Consider the following 18,899-nt stretch of genomic DNA (forward strand, 5'->3'; position numbering starts at 1 on the left):
CACAGATTCCACAACACAGTGGTGCAGGCACAGATGCGCACAGATGACGCACCAGCACTAATTGGCAGCAACAACAGCACCACCATGTTGGTGGCATATAGCCACGAAGTCGATTTGATAACAGGAGAACAGGAGAGGCATGGGCTCTGGTTTTTGGTTATGAAACAACGTAACGGAGACCGTGACAGAGGGGGGGCGGTAGGTAGGGGGCTGCCAATGGCCTGGACATGGCCAAATCGATGCAGACATAGACGAGCAACAATCAATCAATTAAATGCCTGACTGCAGTTCCCACAACACAACTCCAACGAGAATGAGAACGAGAACGAACATGACCCCAATGCAAATAAAAAAAAATAAGTAAAAAAAAAAACACAGACTGCCTTTTAGTCAGCCTGGTCTGCACAAAAAAATATTAAAGATTTATTCATGTTTCTGTGTGGCATGCAACACTTAAGTGACATGCATCAAACAGAAAATGCCCCTGAAGAGAAAATAGAGGCAAGGGAATCATTTGGACAGAAGACATTTTGCTGAAAAATTAGTAGATTTTAACCAAAATTTACATGGCATTGGGAGCACTCAAATGTGGGTCGAAAATATCGAAATTAAAGTGGAAATTTCCATTGAAAGGTCACCCGAAAAGCAAGTGCTAATGGGCATCCCCTGAGTCGTAAACTTTTGGAATTGTTTTAAAACTTAAGTACAAGCCGTCTGGCCAGATGTTTAACGTTACTCAACACAAAAGGTGTGTTTGTGTGTGTGTGTGGATCGTAAAAAACTAATCAGATTGATTAACAAAATTTGTGAAATAATGTAGAAAACGTGAAGCCCTGGAAATACCAAAAAGGCAATCTAATCATTGAACAGAGATAAGGAGCAAAATGAGCTGTCGCTTATACCAAAAATAATTTATTAACAATTTGTTCTCTATACACTCTTTTTAGTTCATCTTTAAAAATAGTCTAGGCATAAGTTTTGACCAACAGCAGGCCCACAACGCCGGCTAGAATTGTGTAGATGCTGCTGCTCACTTTTCCCGCCGGACTCTTGTTGCACTTATCCCCCGAGCAGGTGCGGCAGTGGGTCTTGTTGTAATGCCCATAGGCGGGCTTCAGGCTCAGGTTGCAGGGACCCACAGCGGGATGCAAGCAGCCATGCAGCTGGTGGATCACTTGATTGTCTACAAAAAGAATCAACTCTATAAGGATATGGCTCCTGGGAGGATTTGCATACAAGGCTACTCACTCCAGGTGTACTGCAGGGACATGCAATCGAAGCGCGTGCTGGTGGCATTTATCACTCCCTGATGGTAGACCGCCAAGTGGTGGCTGGTCTCATTGGCCGCCGCATTGCTGCAGGTGGTCTTCTTGGGCTTCTTGCAATCGTTGGGGGTGGTGCAGGTGTAGCACACCAATGATTCGGCTTTATTCCAAAGGATATTTGTATCCATTATATTTCTGTAGACATTTCTGATTGTTCGTTTCACTCACCAAACTGCACACAAATAATGGCAATCAGCACACTGGCAATGATGGTTTTCGTATACATTTTTTTCGGGATTTATTTAGTTTTAATCACAATTTTATTTCACGGTTTCTTTGCTCAACGGCTTTTGACTTTAAACTGACTTTTGGTTGCTATTGGAGAACACTTTTATATCGCATTTTGCTCTTTGAAGGTGCGGTCTTTGCGAGAGGGAGAGACTGAGAGAGTGAGAGAGCACGGGCGATAAGCGATATACCATACATGTTATATTAAGATTAGCTTATCGACAAAAGCTTACCGTGAAGGGTGAGGTTTTACGACTTTTTGAATGAAAAGGTTTTCGCCCAGATGTTTTTTTCTTCTGGTATTTACATTAAAGAATTCAGTTTTTCTTTTTGATGATTGATTAAAACTAAATCTTAATGCGAATCAAAGCCCTAGTTGTTAGAGCTCGTTAAAATCGTATTTATTTTAACATTAAACTAGACGGTCGAGCCCCTTGTGCACTCGCTCAGGCTGTGAGCCAACCCCCGGCTCACTCGCCACGTTCGCTCGCAGCGATAACACGAACTCGTTCAACACGAGCTCGTTCAACACGAACTCGGTCTTGCACGATTATAAATGTGCTCTCTTCTTAATTAGAACACGCTAAAAACCCCGTTCTAACACGATTAATAAATATGTATTTTTTCAAGACATGACTATTGATGATGGGCAAGATGGGCAATTTAAAGCAAAATAGTTTTAAAAAATCCAACTAAAAATTCAATAATGACTGATTTTTTGATAATCACACAAAAAAAAAATGTCACCAAGTGGATTGGAAATTTCATATTAATATGCTATAGCCCCTCGTACTTTTAAAATGCCTTCCTTTTGAAAAAGTTTAATCTGTTAATGATTTTTAAGAATAAAAAATGTACACCAACTTTTTGATAATTTAGAAAATATTACCATTAAGTAATTAAAGCATAATGTAACTTTTTGTTAATTTTGAAAAGGTTTTGAATAAAAACAGACCAAATTTAAGTAATAAAACAATTTTTGTATTGCCTTTTTCGAATTCAAGGAAGGTACCACTTGAATTTTTATTGAATCCATGGAACGTAATGCTCATGTTAAGCTAGACATGGATTCAATAAAAAATGAAGTGGTACGTTCCACTCCATTTCTTGTTTCTAGGAGCGTGTTAGGCGAGGGCAAGGTTCTTAGTTACCAGCTACCACAGTTCCCTCACTCTCCGCTCACTCTCAGGTCTTATCCGACTGAATTATCTATCTTATCTTAATCCAACAGCTTAGTCACAGCCTGAGAATTTTCGCACTTGACTGTGTCGGGTGGGGTCGCCGCCCATAAAAACCCCCGAGTTATCGCCTGTATCTCGCAATTGTGTGTACCCCCCATATCAATATGCTAGCTATTGCGAAAGCTATAACCATATAATACTTAAAACTGGTAGCGCTTGAAAGGGGGAACTTTTCGGATTGAATGGAAATGTTTTAAACTACGTTTTAGGCAATCAATCATAAAAGACTGTGCACAAGGCTGATTCACAGAACCCGGATTTCACGGATTTCTTGCCTCATACGTTTGGCATTTTATCCAAACTGGTGACATTGTTTATACTAAATGCCCCACCAAAACCCATAAAGAGCTCATTCGTTGAATTTTTAAGGGAAGTGATAAAGCAACAAATGAATGCCACTCAACTATGAAAAGAGATATCATAAGACGTACTTGAGAAAAGTCAACATTTTTGAGAATAAAAACAAACAGGAAGTCAATTTCCGAGTGGATCCTTCGCTGATCCCACAACTATTTTATATTTACAAAACCATGCTTTCGATATTCCACGCATCAAAAGTCCTTTCCGAGTGACATCTAACTAAAAATCTTGGCCAGAAGGAGCGTCAGGACGGAACCAATCATCGTGTAGGCGCTGCCACTGAAGGTTCCCGCAGGATTCTTGTTGCAATAGTTAGTGTTGCAGGTGTCGCAGTCTTTCCTCCAAGCGGTGCTGTTTGCACCGTCCTTCAGATTCAAGTCACAGACCTTGATATCGGGATGGACACAGCCCAGGAATTCGCTGGTGCGATTTTTGTCTGTTGGGGAAATTCGGGAAGGGATTAGAACCGAAGGATTCCTTCTAGAGGAGTCGTCATCCCGCAACACTTACACGTGATGTCGGAGTAGGTGAGATTGGTGCACAAGAAGCTCTGGCTGCCTGCTATTTCGGGGACATTGTGCAACGTTGCGAGAAACGTGGTGCTGTCGTTGGCCGTGATGTTGTTGCAGTCCTGAAGCGTGGGGTTCCGGCAGGTGTCGGCATCCTTGCAGCTGTAGCAGCTCAGGGAATTGGCTAATTTTGAAGTTCGATTCAATTAGCAAAAATGATTCATCCTGCAGCACTCAAATTTCTCACCGAATTGCACGCCCACAAAGGCCACAAGAACCACAGCAAAAATCACTTTCTTCCACATATTTAAGAGTTATTTATTTTATTCTTTTGATCGCGACTGTTCTGCAGACGAGCTCAATGGAAACTGATGCAAATGCACTCCATGGCATCGCGTTATGTAGGGCGGCACATTTGACGATAATAAAAAAGCGGATTTTATACCCAGTATAAAGATTAGATTTGGCCTTATCTACGTGCCACGACCCACATTGAGTCAGTACACATTTCCGAGGAATTGACTAAACCACACAGGCCGAAGACATATTGATTTGAAAGGAAGTACTCCTGGAGGGGAGTCCAATTTCGAAATGCTATTCAGGGCAATATACTTCTAATTCCTTTCCTTTCCGATTGCGAACCATACACATTCACACATATGTATTCATGGATCCCATTTGGTCATTAAAGTATTATCGTTTCGTCTGCAAAACATATCATAAATCATCGGGTATACAATATGTAAAGCAATTCGCAGATAAACAGAGAAATAAGGGGAGATAGAAACCAGAAAAAAGTGGTTATTCTTGTATAGAAATCGTGGAAGCATTTCGGCATGTGTGCCTCGACGAAAACGGTACGACTGTTTGCATATTTGTTCTGTGATTGGTTCCTGTGGAATACTACTGACAGGAATGGTCTTTCAGTGGCAATACTGTATGATAAATATGTTTTCAGGCTGATAAGATAGGGTCATGAATAAATATGTCTATCTTTCTATGGTTTCACGCAGTATGATAACAGATAGCATGCGAAAGTGATACAAAAAAATCTACATTCGGGGTATAAAATATTCAATTAAATTCCAATGAATGTTTAAGAACGCTATAAATATTTTTTCCATTTTCCATAAGCTTGCCTTTACTTAATATTACCTGTGCAGAGTATTTCCCTGAACAATGAATCTATTTAAAATAAATAGAAAAAAATACTAAATACTCATAAAAGACTCATTTAACAGTCATGATCTCACACCCATAAAATAGGTAATGGTTCTGTATTTTCACACAATTTGGAATGTGAAAACAACTTCACAAATAAACTCCCGGATAATATCCCGACCCAGGCAAGGAATAATTTCAAACTAAATTTGAAAGGGACTTTTGCCTGAGGTGAAATTGAAAATCATACATCACAATCCTGGCCATTGCCCAGGACATGCCACGAATATCTAAATAGCAGCACAGCAGCCTCTGGCAGGAGGAACAGCAGACCGCAACGAGGCTAAGCCGCTGTCAAGGATGCGTGGGGGAATACGACGAGTATTACAAATGACAGGACAAATGAGTGACTGCATGGGAAAGCCAGAATCCGAATCAGAATCTACGACAGAGAGATGGAGCGCACTCCAATTCTGTAAACAACACAAAAAAAGGCATCGCCTGCGGTCGAGATTTAAAAAAAAAATATATATATGTATATCTATTACGTACGGGGATGTACGATGTTCAGGTAAACAACAGAATTACAATATGCTTTCTTAAAAATTAAAAAAAAAAATATACAAGACAACACAGAGCAGAGTAGGAGAAAAGCGCAAGCATTGCCTGACAGGACAATAAGCAAGGATAAGCATCGAAATGATGATGATGATGCGGATGGTTGTGGAGAGTGGCTAAGAGGAGCCAGCCCCCAAAAGAAAGACAAATACAAATACAAATACAAATACAAACACGGTTACGGATCTCCGACAGGCGACAACGATAGCAAAAGTCGTACTCGTAGTCGGCCGGAGCCTTGACAGTTACATTTGTGTCCTGTTGCGGCTCTCCCTACCTCCCTCCATCCCTCTCTCCTTCTGTTCTGTTCTGTTCTTGTATCACTGGCTGTTTTTTGTTACGGGCTTTGTTTTTTTGCACATTCCCGCATGCACATTGCATTCATATTCCAGTCACGTATCCTTTTTAATCCTGACAAGAATATTATTTCCATAAAAAACAGGGAGAGCGAGCTAGTGCCATGGCAACATCCGTGCAGATCAAGCATACGACGCGTAGGCCACCTAACTGAGTCATAGACAAGTCGGAAATGGCCACGAACCAGATGTATTTAATATTTTTGTTGGATTTCATTTCGTTTAAAAGAAAGCGGGCAAACAGGGAAATCGTAGGCTTAAAGTCGGAGAGGAGTCTCCTTTTCCTAAGAAAGGCATAAGGGAGAAAATATCATGAAAATCATGATATACCAGCTATAAATATCGGTCTGTTTGGCAGATCTCAGGCCCTGAAAAATCAACTTCATCTTTTCTCATCAATATGCATTCTTCTATTTGGAAAAACAAGAAGCCAGTGTATCGAATCCTTTTTTTATCCCCGTTTGACCACATAACAAATTACAAAAGCTGCAAAATAATTTATAACAATCGATGGGGCAGCTGCTGCTCCTGCGAGAGAGAGAGAGAGAGAGAGAGAACAACAATGTAGACTACAATGCAAACAAATCGACAAACTATAATAATAAGACAGTCCCCATGGTATGCCAGGAGATAAAATTAGAGACTGAAGCGAGAGGGCACAACAAGAGGGGGTGAGGTGGAAGACAGTAGTGGAAGGAACAGATAGTAGGTAGGTAGCGGGGAAGGACTGTGGGGAATGCCCCAGTCATTGCATTGTCTGCAGCAGCTGCAAAAACTTTCAACATCCAATGAAAGGAAACAAACAAATTTTACATTTTCCATGTCTCGACTGCGTCCACTGGACACAGAACAGAAACAGAAACAGGAACAGAAACAACAACAACATCCGAGCAACAGGAAGAAAAAGGAGGCAAAGGAAAGCGGAAACGAACCAGAGAGAGAAAAAAGAGTGGAGAAAACCCAGAAGAAAAACAATAAGAAAACAGCTTAAGTACTGCCACAAGTCGTTAGTCGGGGTCACCATTTCCAGGGGAATGGGCGAGGAAAAGGGAGGCACTTTAAAGGGTAAACAATTGTGCATCTTAATTCCATGTTGTACAGTGTTTAACATAATGATAGGAATATTGAGAGTTTTATACTTTATACTCATCGATTATCGATTATTAATTATCAAATATTCGCATTTAGTAGCTGTACTCACATTTTCGATTAGGTTTTCGTGGATGATCATAATTTCCGATGAAAGTTTCCTTTTCTGACAGTTCGATTCCGAAATTTTGTCGATTAGTTGATCTTTTAACGGGGGAACTCTCCATGAGGACATATTTTTAAAATCCAATCGTAGTAATTACTCTGCCCAGCATCTCTCTTCTAGGCAGGCATCATCTTCTAGGACACTCCCGCCAAAAATATGAATTCTGAAAGTTCGATAATTGCATTTAAATATTGTATTAATGATGATTCATTCTCTTTTTTAGCATATCCCTTCAAATCTATACCCACTATCTTATGTAAATGGTTGTTTTTTCTTTGGCTAAAACTAATAATCGAATACTTTCGCTACGCACTATACAGAAGTACAGCCCATATCCTGCCCTCTCTTCAGTTCATTTAAGAGTGAAACGTAGCAGTAGCTCCCATGCATTATCCATCTACCCATAACCGTTCAATTTGCAGTTCATGTCTTGACTTCGGTGCTACCCTTCTGCTTCCTTTTTTTTGTGGGTCCTGCCACTTGCTGTTAACAAGTTCACGTGCAAAATTGCAATGACCCAAAGGACATGCCATTCACATATACACACACAGGAGCACTCACAGGAGCACACCCTTTTTTGCAATTTGCAGGGCTCCCCAGAAACCTGCCTTCCTGCCTTCCTTCCTTCCTTTCCGACACGCGTGGTCGCAGTGCTAACTGCTTTGACAACAGCAGCTGGTAAATGGAGAGCATGCAGGATGCAGGAGTTTCGAAAAACAAGAGGCCAAACGACCAGCAACCGGCTGAACAGTTGCACCAATTTGTGGCAGCATTTAATCAACAATTAGTAGTGTGTGCCCCCTCTAAAACACACTTGAAATTGACGATGGAAGTCACAAGGGGACACACCCAAATAAGAAACTTATGGCACCGCCACCCAGAAGTCATATTCACTTTGCATATTGCCTCATCTTGGACTTGTATTTGCCTTTGGGCCAATTATTAAGTAAATTTGCTTTCTCTCTCTGAATGTCTGTCTAGAATTGTCGATATGGATATGGCCGGCGACTGTGTTTGGTTCTCTCTATGCTGCTCTTCCTGCTGCACAGACTGTGTCAATATTATTTTATTGGCTTGAAGGTTTTTCTGGGTCAATTGCATCTAGCTGGAGATGAATGGCCTGAGCAGAGGGCCATAAATGGAATGTCTGATGCGCATAAACTTTAAATTTTAAATAATTCCATGGAAAACATGATCTTTGGCTTGAAATGGATAAATACAATGCAAAATAAGTTTTTCCTTTCTCTGCAAGAAAATATTTGAAATTACCGCCCTATTGCGTGGCATAGCTTGTAGCTTTTGTCTGACCACGTTCATAGCAGTACACAGTTAGAATGTTAACCATTTATAGATTTTTTTTATGCTAAAAGTGCATTGTTGCAACGACACCGAATCAAGAATATATTTTGGAGTAAATTTTAATAAAATAACGATGTCTGCATTCTGCTTGACTTTTAAAATTGCCATATATATAGACCGCCAAATAGTTTGCTCCTAGCCAGTGTCATAGCACCCAGAATCAAACCACGCATATGTCCCGTCACTGTTAACCATAACAGCGCTCTGCCTGAACTTATTTAACACTAGCTTCTGTAAAAATGAGCTTTAGCGCTCAATGTAATTTTAAAAATTCCAAGACCGTTCGTTGTTTTCAAATTTCAAATGGAGAAAAAGGTAAAAACCAATCTCTATGTTAGTATCCACTACCAAACATTTTTGTTAATAACTTTTTAATGATTTAAAAATAAACTCAAACTCCACTTACAGATCCTATCCAATCCCGAACGGCCGACACTCGAGAGTATACGCCTGGGTAATCTGGCCGGGCACAGCCGTAGCCCCAGGAAACGACGCCCCAGAGCGTTCCATTGGCGACCAGCGGACCACCGGAGTCTCCCTGACACGCATCCTTGCCTCCTTGCTGCAGACCCGCGCACAGCATGCGATCCGTGATAGTTCCAAAGCTACCGTAGGCCTCGGTGCACTCCGTCTGGCTAACTGTCGGCACAGTCACTGCCCGCAGGATACTTGTCGGCTCCAGCGTGCTTTGGGTATTACCCCAGCCGGAGACCAGGACGGCTGTGCCATCCGCAATGCCCGCATCCTGCTTGGGCAGCCCGATAAATGCCTGCGTCACGTTCTTCTTGTCGTACTCCTCCAATTCCAGCACGGAAAAGTCGTAGTCGATGGTGTAGGTGTCGAACTTTGGATGTCGATGGACGCGCTTGATCCCCACCAGGATGCCGCCAGAGTCTGTGCGCGTGGAGCCGATGCGCACCTTGGACACCTCGATGGCCGATCCCTCGGTGCAGTGGGCGGCGGTGAGGACCCATCCGTGCCCGATCAGCGAGCCGCCGCAGAAGTGATAGCTCCGCTGGAGCGACACCTGGTAGGGTATCGCCTCAATAGTCGTCGCCTGGCCGCCCACAATGCGTCCATCGAGGCGTGGCCGACGCGCCGTTCCCGCCAGACAGCAGCCAACGAGAAGGAGCAGGAGGATCAGGCAAATGGCGGGCTGAATGCGTTCCATGGCAGAATGTTGTCCCAGTCCATGGCATTTGGGGTTTTATAGGTTCTGCAATCTCTCTAATCGACTATCAATTGGTTTTTCAGGGTCCATCGGCGCCGCACTAGTTGTGTCCACTTGGCCTAGTTCGGCGATGAGCAGGCACTCCGCTCCGATAAACAGCTTTATTGGCCCACCATAAATAATGTTATCTCAAGGGGTAAGCGCGACCAGCGACCGCTGCACTCGCCTACAACTTGAGCCAGGTCAGAAATTTATTGTTAGAGGGCATCTCAACTAGTTTCTCCAGCCGCAGGCCATTCTCCGTGGCCAAATCCTTGAGATCCTTGATGTCCCTCACGCCCCACGAGGGGTTCCTTTGCCTGAGGCTGCGGTCAAAGTCCACATTGCTCTGGGGCTGCAGGACGCCATCCTGGGCGTACGGTCCGTAGGTGAACATTTTTCCCCCCTTCTTAAGGAGCACCCCGGCGGCCCGGAAGAGTCCCACGCTGCAGGACCAGGGGCTGATGTGCATCATATTCGAATTAAACATATAATCGTAACTTGCGGCCTGCGGCGGCGCCTCCCAGCGCCCGGGCTCCTCTGTGATGTCCACGTGCAGAGGCGCCCGTATATTGCCCGTCACACAATCTGCGGCGTACGCCGAAATGGAAGAGAACATTTCGCGCGCATTTTCCGTGGGCTGAATGCTGATGTTCGGCAGAAAAGGCGCCAAAAATCCCGCGTGCTGCCCCGATCCTGATGCAATCTCAAGCAACTGTAAATTCGGCGTGTTTTTGTCCACCTGCGCCACCAGGGCATCGGCAATGGGCTGCGAATTGCGGTCCGCCGATGGATGCGTGCTCTTCCGGGAACTGCTGCAACGAAGGGAAGTGTGCAAAAGTCGCGTCAACAGACTGTCGGTGTGTATTTTAAATTAAATAACGGTACAAAAAACTCATTGTTTACCTCATTTTTTGGAAGAAAATTTAGTGTGACCAGCTAGGCAGTCACCCCAAATTGTCACTGGAAAATCACCTAAATAATGTAGAGCACGAATAGTATATTCTAGTATTTACATACAAATATAGTTAGTATGTAGCAAATGTGTAGTTACAGTGTAGTTAGCATGACAGAGTGACCGTTTGTGGTATTTTTCATACTTTTCGGTATTTTTTAGGTGAAAATAGAAGCGACGGTATGTTTACGGTATATCGGCATGTAATGGTATATTTAGCCAGTTTCATCAATCTTTTAATTTAATTTTCAATGTTATATAGAAATCCAATAAATGCAAGTATTTCGAATAAGCCAATCATGTATAGAATTGATTCATCAATCGTACAAAATTGAGTGGGCATGGCTAAATGTTCTATATAGATAGTATTATTCAACGGAACAAAGAATTTTGGTCATTTTTTGAATCAATTTGAGTTCGCCGCAGTTCGCCTCAGTTCGCTTTAGCAACAATGAGTCTCGTTCCATACACAAATGTTGCGCATTCCATACACAAAAGTTGCAGTAACATTTACTTGAAACCCGTATTGTAGTCAAAATAAAATACTTACAAGCAATTTAAAGATGTTAGAAAATAGAAAATGTATTCATCTATGGGATAAAACTAAGTGGGCAAAGCTGAAAACTCTATATAGCTTGAAATATCCGGATTTGGCAATACCCGGTTCGCAACAGATGAGTCCCATTCCATACACAAACATGTTGCTAATTCCATGCACACATACCCTGGGGGAAATGGATGATATAGAATTGCGGAAATGTGTTTCATCCCATGCTCTAATTAATGCAGAAACTAGTCAGTATCTATTTTAAACGATATTTTGCAATTAGTGGTCTTCTTACAGAGACAAAGAATCGCTACAGGGATCAGGTTTTATATACAAATAACTAATCAAATGCATGAACAGACCAAAAAAATGCAATCTGAAAGTAGGCCTTTATTAATCACATTTGAAAGCAGCTTGGAAAACAGTATCTTTATATAATATTCACGAAATAGGGTATACAAACGCCCATACCCTGGTTGACAACAAATGAGTCTGCAAATACCAGCAACATTGACGTCACAACCTGCGACTATTGAAAATTTTTGTTGAAATCGTGTTTTTGTCAAAACAAAAAACATGCAAGTACTTAAAAATAGTTCATCTTGATCAAAATTGTTTCAGCAATCATATAAAATTACCTGGGCAAAAATAAGAGATCTATATAGCTGGGAATATTCGACGGAAGAAAGATTAACCAAGAATTAGTCGTCATAACCGGTTCAGAACATGCACACATACCCTGGGGGAAATGCATGTTATAGAATTGTGAATATGTTTGTCATCCCAGGCAAAAATAATGTATTTTCAATATATTTTAATATAATTCAATATTATTTAATATTATTTTCATTATTTCAACGATATTTTAAAGCTAATTGTCTTCTTGTAGGGACCATGAATAGGTATCAGGATCGAGATATATATACAAAACACTCATCATATACATGAATATGTCTAAGAAATGTCAATTTGAGAAAAGATCTTTATTAGTTACGTTTTACCTTCATATCAATATTTATACTTTCATATAAAATTAACAAAATAGGGTATACAAATGCCTATATACGGCTTACACGCAATATAGCGACTCTTTTTTTGTTGAACTTTTTCGTTTAAACCTTTTTTTACAATAAATACAATAAAAGCAAGGATTAAAAACTAACCAATCTTGTAGAAAATTGATTCATCAATGGAATCAAACTGTGTGGGCATTGCTGAGAAATTTAGTTAGTTAGCATTATTCAATGGAATATCAAAATTGAGCAATATGAACGAATTTCCTTTTTCGTTTGTTTTGATTGACCTGTTTCGCTACTTGTTTTTTGTTTGACTTATTTCGCTAAAACCTCTTTTTACGCAAAATGCAATAAAAGCAAGTATTTAAAATAAGCCAGTCAAGTTCAGAATAGTTTAATTAATCGGTTAAAATTATGTGGGCATGGCTAAATGTTCTATATAGCTGGTAATATTCAATGGAATATCAAAAACGAGGAATATGTATAATATAACTTGAATTCGTCAGTATATTTACGGTATATTTTGAAAATGAGGCGGTATGTTCGGTATATTTTTGAGGGTATATTTTATTGATAAACACTGGATTTTACTGAAATTTTTTTTGCAAATTTTCTATTTTTGTGTCAAATAGCGTAAAAATTAAGAAAAAGCGATTGAGAATGTCTGACAACGACGACGACTTTATGTGCGATGATGATGAGGACTACGGTTTGGTAAGGAAACATTGAAAGGCAATAGAAAAGGAGATATTTCATGGCGGCGTCGGGTTGGGTGGAATTTTTTTTCGGCAGGAATATTCTGAGGATAGCAATTCGGAGCCCGATGTGGATCTGGAGAATCAGTACTACAACAGCAAGGCTCTAAAGGAAGAGGAGCCGAAGGCGGCGCTGGCCAGTTTCCAAAAAGTTCTCGATCTGGAGAATGGCGAGAAGGGAGAGTGGGGCTTCAAGGCCCTGAAGCAGATGATTAAGATAAATTTTCGATTGGTAACTACGTAAAATATGTGTATTCCGAATCTCTAATTAATATAAAGCTCCCCCAGTGCAACTATGACGAAATGATGGTGCGATACAAGCAATTATTGACGTACATCAAGAGCGCCGTCACCAGAAATCACTCGGAGAAGAGCATCAACTCTATATTGGACTACATTTCCACTTCAAAGAATGTAAGAATACACCACACAAAATGTACGGCATATTCTATGATTCATGTTCTTTGCAGATGGCTTTGTTGCAGAACTTTTACGAGACCACTTTGGATGCTTTGCGCGATGCAAAAAACGATAGATTATGGTTCAAGACCAACACGAAGCTGGGCAAACTCTACTTTGATCGCAGCGACTTTACCAAGCTCCAGAAGATACTCAAGCAGCTGCACCAGAGCTGCCAGACGGACGATGGCGAGGACGACCTCAAGAAGGGCACCCAACTGCTGGAGATCTACGCTTTGGAGATCCAAATGTACACCGTGCAGAAGAACAACAAAAAGCTGAAGGCCCTATACGAGCAGTCGCTGCACATCAAGTCGGCCATTCCGCATCCTCTGATTATGGGTGTGATACGCGAATGCGGCGGCAAGATGCATCTGCGCGAGGGAGAGTTCGAGAAGGCCCACACTGACTTCTTTGAGGCGTTCAAGAACTACGATGAGAGTGGTTCCCCCAGGCGTACCACATGCTTGAAGTACTTGGTCTTGGCCAACATGTAAGTGGCTCTAACAAGATGGGAATTCCGATTACACAATTATTCCCTTATAGGTTGATGAAATCTGGCATCAATCCCTTCGACTCTCAGGAGGCCAAACCGTATAAGAATGATCCTGAAATCCTCGCCATGACCAATCTGGTCAACTCCTATCAAAACAACGACATCAACGAGTTTGAGACTATTCTGCGCCAGCATCGTAGCAACATCATGGCCGATCAGTTTATACGCGAGCACATCGAGGATCTACTACGCAATATACGCACCCAAGTGCTCATAAAACTGATTAGACCCTACAAAAACATCTTTATACCCTTTATTGCCAGTGCCCTGAACATTGAGCCCGCCGAAGTGGAGAGCCTTTTGGTCTCCTGCATTTTGGATGAGTGAGAAAATACCATTGACCACTGTTATAATTGATTGATAATTAACGTTTATTTTTTTCGATAGCACCATCAAGGGACGCATCGATCAGGTGAACCAAGTGCTGCAGCTGGACAAGGTCAATAGCAGCGCCGCTCGCTATAATGCCCTGGAGAAATGGTCCAACCAAATCCACTCTCTGCAGTTCGCTGTCGTTCAGAAAATGGCCTAAATATGTAGCTATACTCTACGCCAGTTTGTCGCTTTTACAACCCATTAAAATATCTAGAATATATGTCCGCTATCCTTTATTCAAAATCAAGCAGTTTGCATCCTTTTCTGCTTCCTCGAACATCGGTTGTAGATGCACAAACGGAGTCTGTAGAACCCAAAGACACAAATGCAGAAGAAGCTCACCAGGACGATGCAGCCACAAATCGTACCAATGGCCAGGCCTGGTCTAGCCCAGTCCAAGATGGGATAGATGAAGGGATTGCCATCACTGAAAGTGGGCCATGGAGGAGAAAACCTAAAGGAATTTGATAGCACTCAACACTTACTAGTCATGTCCGTCGCACCAGTGGTAGATCAGGGAGAAAATACCAAATGTGATGATCACCGCAAAGGGATATATAAAGTGCATGATGTGCGCGGGAAAGGCAAGTATGAAGCAGTCCAGGACCATGAAAATCGAGTTGAACGCGTGCTCCCAGAGATTGTTCAAATCTGCACCGACTTCTGGCATGGCTACGGGATGATAAAAAGATGATACAGAGTTCTGTAACCTTTTCAGAAGATCTACTGACATGGATAGAGCGCTGCCCAATAAATAAGCGTTATCAACATCGACAACGTCACAGTTGCGAAATGGGAAAGCCAATAGATCTTCAGCCCCACGCTTCCAGGAGCTGCAAGTGGATGTTGTATTTCTCACAAGGGAAATCTTCATTGGATTAAGATTCTCACCGAAATACGCAGGTCTGATGAAGTAAATGGTGGCCACCACAGCGCCATAGATGCATACATAAAGGCACAGACTGAAGCCCCAATGCGTGAGATAGATAAACCAAGTGCCTTCGTTAAAGACCTTTATGAAACTCATAATCACCCCAGTAGCATAGAAAGCAACGAGGAGCCAGCGGTACAGAACCCAAAGAATACTTCGATCTCCGTGCTGCCATTGAGACCGACAAAAGACACCGGGGTCGTCGTGATGCAGCGAGAACTTGGAGCGCTGGAACTCCTCCCTGAAGGGCAGGCAGCAGGAATCCTCACTTTCGTCCCTCATCGTATGATTATCTTCCCTTTCGGTTTCGCTCGAATGGTCAGCAGCAGGTTGCTGCTTCGGTGGTGGAACTCGGACTGCCGGAACCACGCGAAGCAGGTGTGTTAAGGCCACAAATGGTTTATGTTTTGGGATAATCAATCGGGCAATTGCGCCCTTATCAGCCGGTTCGACAATCGTTTACATATGTATACTTAAGCACCCATCTCCGATAAGACCCCCAACGGACGCGTGGAGTTTGTGTCTTACCAAAAACCATTCACTAAATCTAAGGGTTCAATGGTCGTAGAAAATTTCCACACTATTTATATCCTAGGAGTTATTATCACTTGATTCATAGCCAAATCATAAATCTATTGGTACTCGCATGCCTTAAGTGCCCCGCGGGTTTTCCTCCAATCGAATATGATAGGAATTCACGAATTCTATTGAATATGGAGCATTGAATACCCTTGCAATTCAATCTGAATCTATTGTAGCCGTTCGGGATTTAATAGATCGTTGGAATTCCTGAAGATTTCTGACTAAGAATAAGCTTATGGTACTTTTTAAGATAGTAATAGTCTACGCTTTAAAATATCTAGAATATAAGACTGTTTCAAGCGGTTTGCACTGTCTCCGTCGAGGCTCTTGTCTCTGGGATCTCTACCTGCTTCCTCCCACAGCAGTTGTAGATGGACAGGCGGAGTCTGTAGAATCCAAAGACACACAAGCAGAAGCAGCTCACCAGCGCCACGCAGCCAAAAACCGTTCCTATGGCAAGGCCCGGTCTCTCCCAATCCAAGATAAAGTAAATGTAACGATTACCCATGCTGCAAGAGGATAAGGGTACGGAATATTGGATGGATTTTTTGTAAAACTATATATATCTTGGGACTTACAAATCAGTGCCTCCGGACCAGAAGTAAATTAGCGAGAAAATCCCATATGTGATGCCCGCAGCGAAGGGGTAGACAAAGTGCATGATGCGAGTGGGAAAGGCCACCATAAAGCAGTCAAAGATCATGAAAATTGAGTTGAAGGCGTGGGCCCAGAGGTTGTACAGTTCTGCACCCATTTCAGGCATGGCTATGAAAGCATTCAAAGAGAGATTGAGCAACCCTGATACCTACATCCAGTAGATCTACTCACATGGATAGAGCGCTGCCCAGAACACAAGTGTTATCATCATGGCAATCACCACAGTTGTATAGTGAGAAAGCCAATAGATCTTCAGAGCCACGCTGCCAGGAGCTACAAGAGGAAATTCGTCATATAATGAAATCATCAACCATCAATGGCTCTAAAACTCACCAAAATACGATGGCTTGATAAAGTAAATAGTGGCCACGACTGCTCCATAAGTACAGGCATAGAAGCACAGCGTAAACCCCCAATCCGTGAGGTAGATAAACCAAGTTCCTCCATTATAACTATTTACCAGGCTGCCAATCACACCTCCGGCAAAGAACGCTGCCCAGATCCAGCGGTACAGCAGCCACAGAATATTGCGATCCCCGCGCTGCCATTGAGAGCGACAGAAGACACGGGGATCGTCGTGATGCAGCGAGAACTTGGAGCGCTGGAACTCCTCCTTGAGGGGAAGGCAGCAGGGTTTCTGACTCTCGTCCAGCATGATCGTGGTCGGATGAACTCGGCGTCGCTGGCGCTGGACTAGGGCTGACAGGAGGGACCACACCAGGCGGCTGGTTCGCTGGTAGAACACGGACTGGCGGCGCCACGCGGCGTAGGTGACTGATAGCCATGCGAATGGGCCATAATTTCCGCAAATCGTTTTGGCTTGAATCGGCTGGTAATCGAGGTGTGATATGAGCCGACGGATCTATCGCTCCTTATCAACTGTTTATGTCTAACACAAAACAGCGAGCATTTAAAGATAAGACCCTGAACGCGAACGTGGTCAAGTTGGGCCAGAGCTATCCACTGAAGTGGAACCCTTGGCTGGTGCCTGAACTTGGAAAATCCTCAAACCAATCGATGGGGCCCTAAATGTTTAAATATGTCTTGGGAATTTTTGCACATGATTCAAAGTCAATAATAACCCTGTTGATAAACGTTTTCCGCATAGGTATGCGGCTTCTCCTATTTTATAAGGAGTATGACAGCACTCTACTGGCCCATACAGTGATAAGGAGTCGGAAAAAAAAACAAGTCACAGTGCAAAATATTATCGAAATGAGTACCATGGAGGTTGAAGTACCCTTTGCAATTCAATCAGAATCTATACATTTGATCTTTTGAATCCAGCTTTAGATGGTTTTCTAGAGCTGGCTTTAGATCTTCACTCCTATATTTGTGTCATTGGAGTTTAGTTTAGCTGTTTCTAAGATCTATATACACTCTGATAAAGTATAGCACCTGTTTCCACCTTTCAATCTTGCAAATTGATCAATGTTTTGGGTATCTTGCGGGTATCTCCCATGTGGGTGAATGGTGATTGACGTTGTTTCCTTTTCTGATATGGGTCTTTAACAATGTTGGAACTTGAACTTTTGAAGTTTTCCATTACGATTTTGTTTGCTTAAGACTGAATGGGGTTTCTGCTATAATGACAGTCAGAAACGTAAACCATTTGAAGCAGGAACTTTAGAGATAGTGTTGGTACTCATACGCCTATCTATTATGAATCATTTATTGTTGGAAATCGACTATTACAGAACAGAGCTATCGGAAATAGGATTCCATGACAATACACTTAGGTTTTTAGATCTCTAATAGTTTCCCAATCATGCCACACTTTACTGTTTCAAGTTGATAATTAAATCTGTTTGGATTAGAAATTAAATATTGACCACCTGCCATGAATTGCTGTTGCTTTAGCACTCGTTTGAAATTGGATCAGTAAGGCAGCCATATTGATGAGTGGATTTCCATCTAATGTAATCTGAAACCACGCTTCCAATCGATCAATGGGAATATTCCTTCCCCACACACAAAACTCTTGCAATTGTCAGGCAATTTCATCTTCAGATTCAGATTCCCACCGAGAGTCAGGAAAAGTGACATCCAAATTGAGTCCCAATTAGAAGCGTATAATTAAATTTATGCAATCAAGAGGATACATCATCTTATCTTTACAGACGTCGACAACACTTTCGACTGCTGCCAGGCAATGGCAAGGTCAGATGCAAGGTTAACGAACCTGAGACCCGCTCTCGTCGATAATTGGGGAGCTCTGCCTCCAAATGTAATGCTGGGAATGTGTAATATATAAACGATATATATATATACATATATATGCAAATTTAAGAGAAACGTCAATGGGTAATCGATGCTGGAGTGTGTTTAATAAATGGGTGTCTCGATAAATTGATCCAAATTCAATTGCGAAAACATGGCCAACGATAAAGTCAAATTGATGGGGCAAATGGGGCAGTAGTATGACCTATACCCTACACACTTTA

The 18,899-nt window shown here is 42.2% G+C and overlaps 7 protein-coding genes across 7 annotated transcripts in view; 1 reads left to right on the forward strand and 6 right to left on the reverse strand.

The window, feature by feature from the left end:
* The window catches only part of LOC6593518 (trypsin-1), a 33,068-nt gene extending 23,467 nt beyond the window's left edge, over positions 1 to 9,601 (reverse strand). The window contains exons 1-2 of the mRNA XM_002019173.2: positions 8,819 to 9,601; positions 7,000 to 7,216 (exon numbers count right to left, since the gene is read on the reverse strand). Coding sequence (XP_002019209.2) covers positions 7,181 to 7,216; positions 8,819 to 9,583 — 801 coding nt within the window. The 5' untranslated portion in view covers positions 9,584 to 9,601 and the 3' untranslated portion in view covers positions 7,000 to 7,180. The remainder of the gene's footprint in view (positions 1 to 6,999; positions 7,217 to 8,818) is intronic.
* LOC6593520 lies at positions 891 to 1,566 on the reverse strand. Its single transcript, XM_002019175.2, has 3 exons — positions 1,494 to 1,566; positions 1,249 to 1,425; positions 891 to 1,183 (listed from the first exon to the last, which is right to left on the reverse strand). The coding sequence occupies exons 1-3, from the start codon at positions 1,549 to 1,551 to the stop codon at positions 966 to 968; spliced, it is 453 nt and encodes a 150-aa protein (XP_002019211.1). The 5' UTR covers positions 1,552 to 1,566; the 3' UTR covers positions 891 to 965.
* Positions 3,269 to 3,993, reverse strand: LOC6593519. The gene is made up of 3 exons (XM_002019174.2): positions 3,911 to 3,993; positions 3,665 to 3,847; positions 3,269 to 3,590 (listed from the first exon to the last, which is right to left on the reverse strand). Exons 1-3 carry the CDS (start codon positions 3,966 to 3,968, stop codon positions 3,370 to 3,372), a joined length of 462 nt encoding a protein of 153 aa, XP_002019210.1. The 5' UTR covers positions 3,969 to 3,993; the 3' UTR covers positions 3,269 to 3,369.
* A 179-nt stretch (positions 9,602 to 9,780) lies between the features above and the next one.
* Positions 9,781 to 10,557, reverse strand: LOC6593517 (UPF0585 protein CG18661). Its single transcript, XM_026988028.1, has 2 exons — positions 10,529 to 10,557; positions 9,781 to 10,437 (listed from the first exon to the last, which is right to left on the reverse strand). The coding sequence occupies exons 1-2, from the start codon at positions 10,531 to 10,533 to the stop codon at positions 9,810 to 9,812; spliced, it is 633 nt and encodes a 210-aa protein (XP_026843829.1). The 5' UTR covers positions 10,534 to 10,557; the 3' UTR covers positions 9,781 to 9,809.
* Positions 10,558 to 12,800: 2,243 nt separating this feature from the next.
* LOC6593516 (COP9 signalosome complex subunit 2) lies at positions 12,801 to 14,505 on the forward strand. Its single transcript, XM_026987210.1, has 6 exons — positions 12,801 to 12,854; positions 12,933 to 13,127; positions 13,184 to 13,309; positions 13,366 to 13,847; positions 13,901 to 14,233; positions 14,298 to 14,505. The coding sequence occupies exons 1-6, from the start codon at positions 12,801 to 12,803 to the stop codon at positions 14,440 to 14,442; spliced, it is 1,335 nt and encodes a 444-aa protein (XP_026843011.1). The 3' UTR covers positions 14,443 to 14,505.
* On the reverse strand, positions 14,456 to 15,878 carry LOC6593515 (protein rolling stone). The gene is made up of 4 exons (XM_002019170.2): positions 15,177 to 15,878; positions 15,017 to 15,118; positions 14,771 to 14,957; positions 14,456 to 14,712 (listed from the first exon to the last, which is right to left on the reverse strand). Exons 1-4 carry the CDS (start codon positions 15,496 to 15,498, stop codon positions 14,529 to 14,531), a joined length of 795 nt encoding a protein of 264 aa, XP_002019206.1. The 5' UTR covers positions 15,499 to 15,878; the 3' UTR covers positions 14,456 to 14,528.
* An 86-nt stretch (positions 15,879 to 15,964) lies between these two features.
* LOC6593514 (protein rolling stone) lies at positions 15,965 to 17,234 on the reverse strand. The gene is made up of 4 exons (XM_002019169.2): positions 16,789 to 17,234; positions 16,627 to 16,728; positions 16,377 to 16,563; positions 15,965 to 16,307 (listed from the first exon to the last, which is right to left on the reverse strand). The coding sequence occupies exons 1-4, from the start codon at positions 17,108 to 17,110 to the stop codon at positions 16,094 to 16,096; spliced, it is 825 nt and encodes a 274-aa protein (XP_002019205.1). The 5' UTR covers positions 17,111 to 17,234; the 3' UTR covers positions 15,965 to 16,093.
* Positions 17,235 to 18,899: the final 1,665 nt, after the last annotated feature.

Source organism: Drosophila persimilis, unplaced genomic scaffold (genome assembly GCF_003286085.1).
Source record: "Drosophila persimilis strain 14011-0111.01,24,50 unplaced genomic scaffold, DperRS2 tig00000124-arrow-pilon, whole genome shotgun sequence".
NCBI lineage: Eukaryota > Metazoa > Arthropoda > Insecta > Diptera > Drosophilidae > Drosophila > Drosophila persimilis.

Excerpts from the sequence above, each read along its gene's own strand:
- LOC6593514 (XM_002019169.2), bottom strand. The coding sequence starts at position 17,110 with ATGCTGGACGAGAGTCAGAAACCCTGCTGCCTTCCCCTCAAGGAGGAG. Across the intron at positions 16,564-16,626 it reads CTGGGCAGCGCTCTATCCAT|CCATGCCTGAAATGGGTGCA; the intron begins GTGAGTAGATCT and ends ATGCTTTCATAG. Across the intron at positions 16,308-16,376 it reads TGGTCCGGAGGCACTGATTT|CATGGGTAATCGTTACATTT; the intron begins GTAAGTCCCAAG and ends ATCCTCTTGCAG.
- LOC6593520 (XM_002019175.2), bottom strand. The coding sequence starts at position 1,551 with ATGTATACGAAAACCATCATTGCCAGTGTGCTGATTGCCATTATTTGT. Across the intron at positions 1,426-1,493 it reads CATTATTTGTGTGCAGTTTG|CCGAATCATTGGTGTGCTAC; the intron begins GTGAGTGAAACG and ends TTTGGAATAAAG. Across the intron at positions 1,184-1,248 it reads GTCCCTGCAGTACACCTGGA|ACAATCAAGTGATCCACCAG; the intron begins GTGAGTAGCCTT and ends TTCTTTTTGTAG.
- LOC6593515 (XM_002019170.2), bottom strand. The coding sequence starts at position 15,498 with ATGAGGGACGAAAGTGAGGATTCCTGCTGCCTGCCCTTCAGGGAGGAG. Across the intron at positions 14,958-15,016 it reads TTGGGCAGCGCTCTATCCAT|CCATGCCAGAAGTCGGTGCA; the intron begins GTCAGTAGATCT and ends ATCATCCCGTAG. Across the intron at positions 14,713-14,770 it reads TGGTGCGACGGACATGACTA|TGATGGCAATCCCTTCATCT; the intron begins GTAAGTGTTGAG and ends GCCCACTTTCAG.
- LOC6593519 (XM_002019174.2), bottom strand. The coding sequence starts at position 3,968 with ATGTGGAAGAAAGTGATTTTTGCTGTGGTTCTTGTGGCCTTTGTGGGC. Across the intron at positions 3,848-3,910 it reads CTTTGTGGGCGTGCAATTCG|CCAATTCCCTGAGCTGCTAC; the intron begins GTGAGAAATTTG and ends CTTCAAAATTAG. Across the intron at positions 3,591-3,664 it reads CACCTACTCCGACATCACGT|ACAAAAATCGCACCAGCGAA; the intron begins GTAAGTGTTGCG and ends TTTCCCCAACAG.
- LOC6593516 (XM_026987210.1), top strand. The coding sequence starts at position 12,801 with ATGTCTGACAACGACGACGACTTTATGTGCGATGATGATGAGGACTAC. Across the intron at positions 12,855-12,932 it reads ATGATGAGGACTACGGTTTG|GAATATTCTGAGGATAGCAA; the intron begins GTAAGGAAACAT and ends TTTTTTCGGCAG. Across the intron at positions 14,234-14,297 it reads GTCTCCTGCATTTTGGATGA|CACCATCAAGGGACGCATCG; the intron begins GTGAGAAAATAC and ends TTTTTTCGATAG.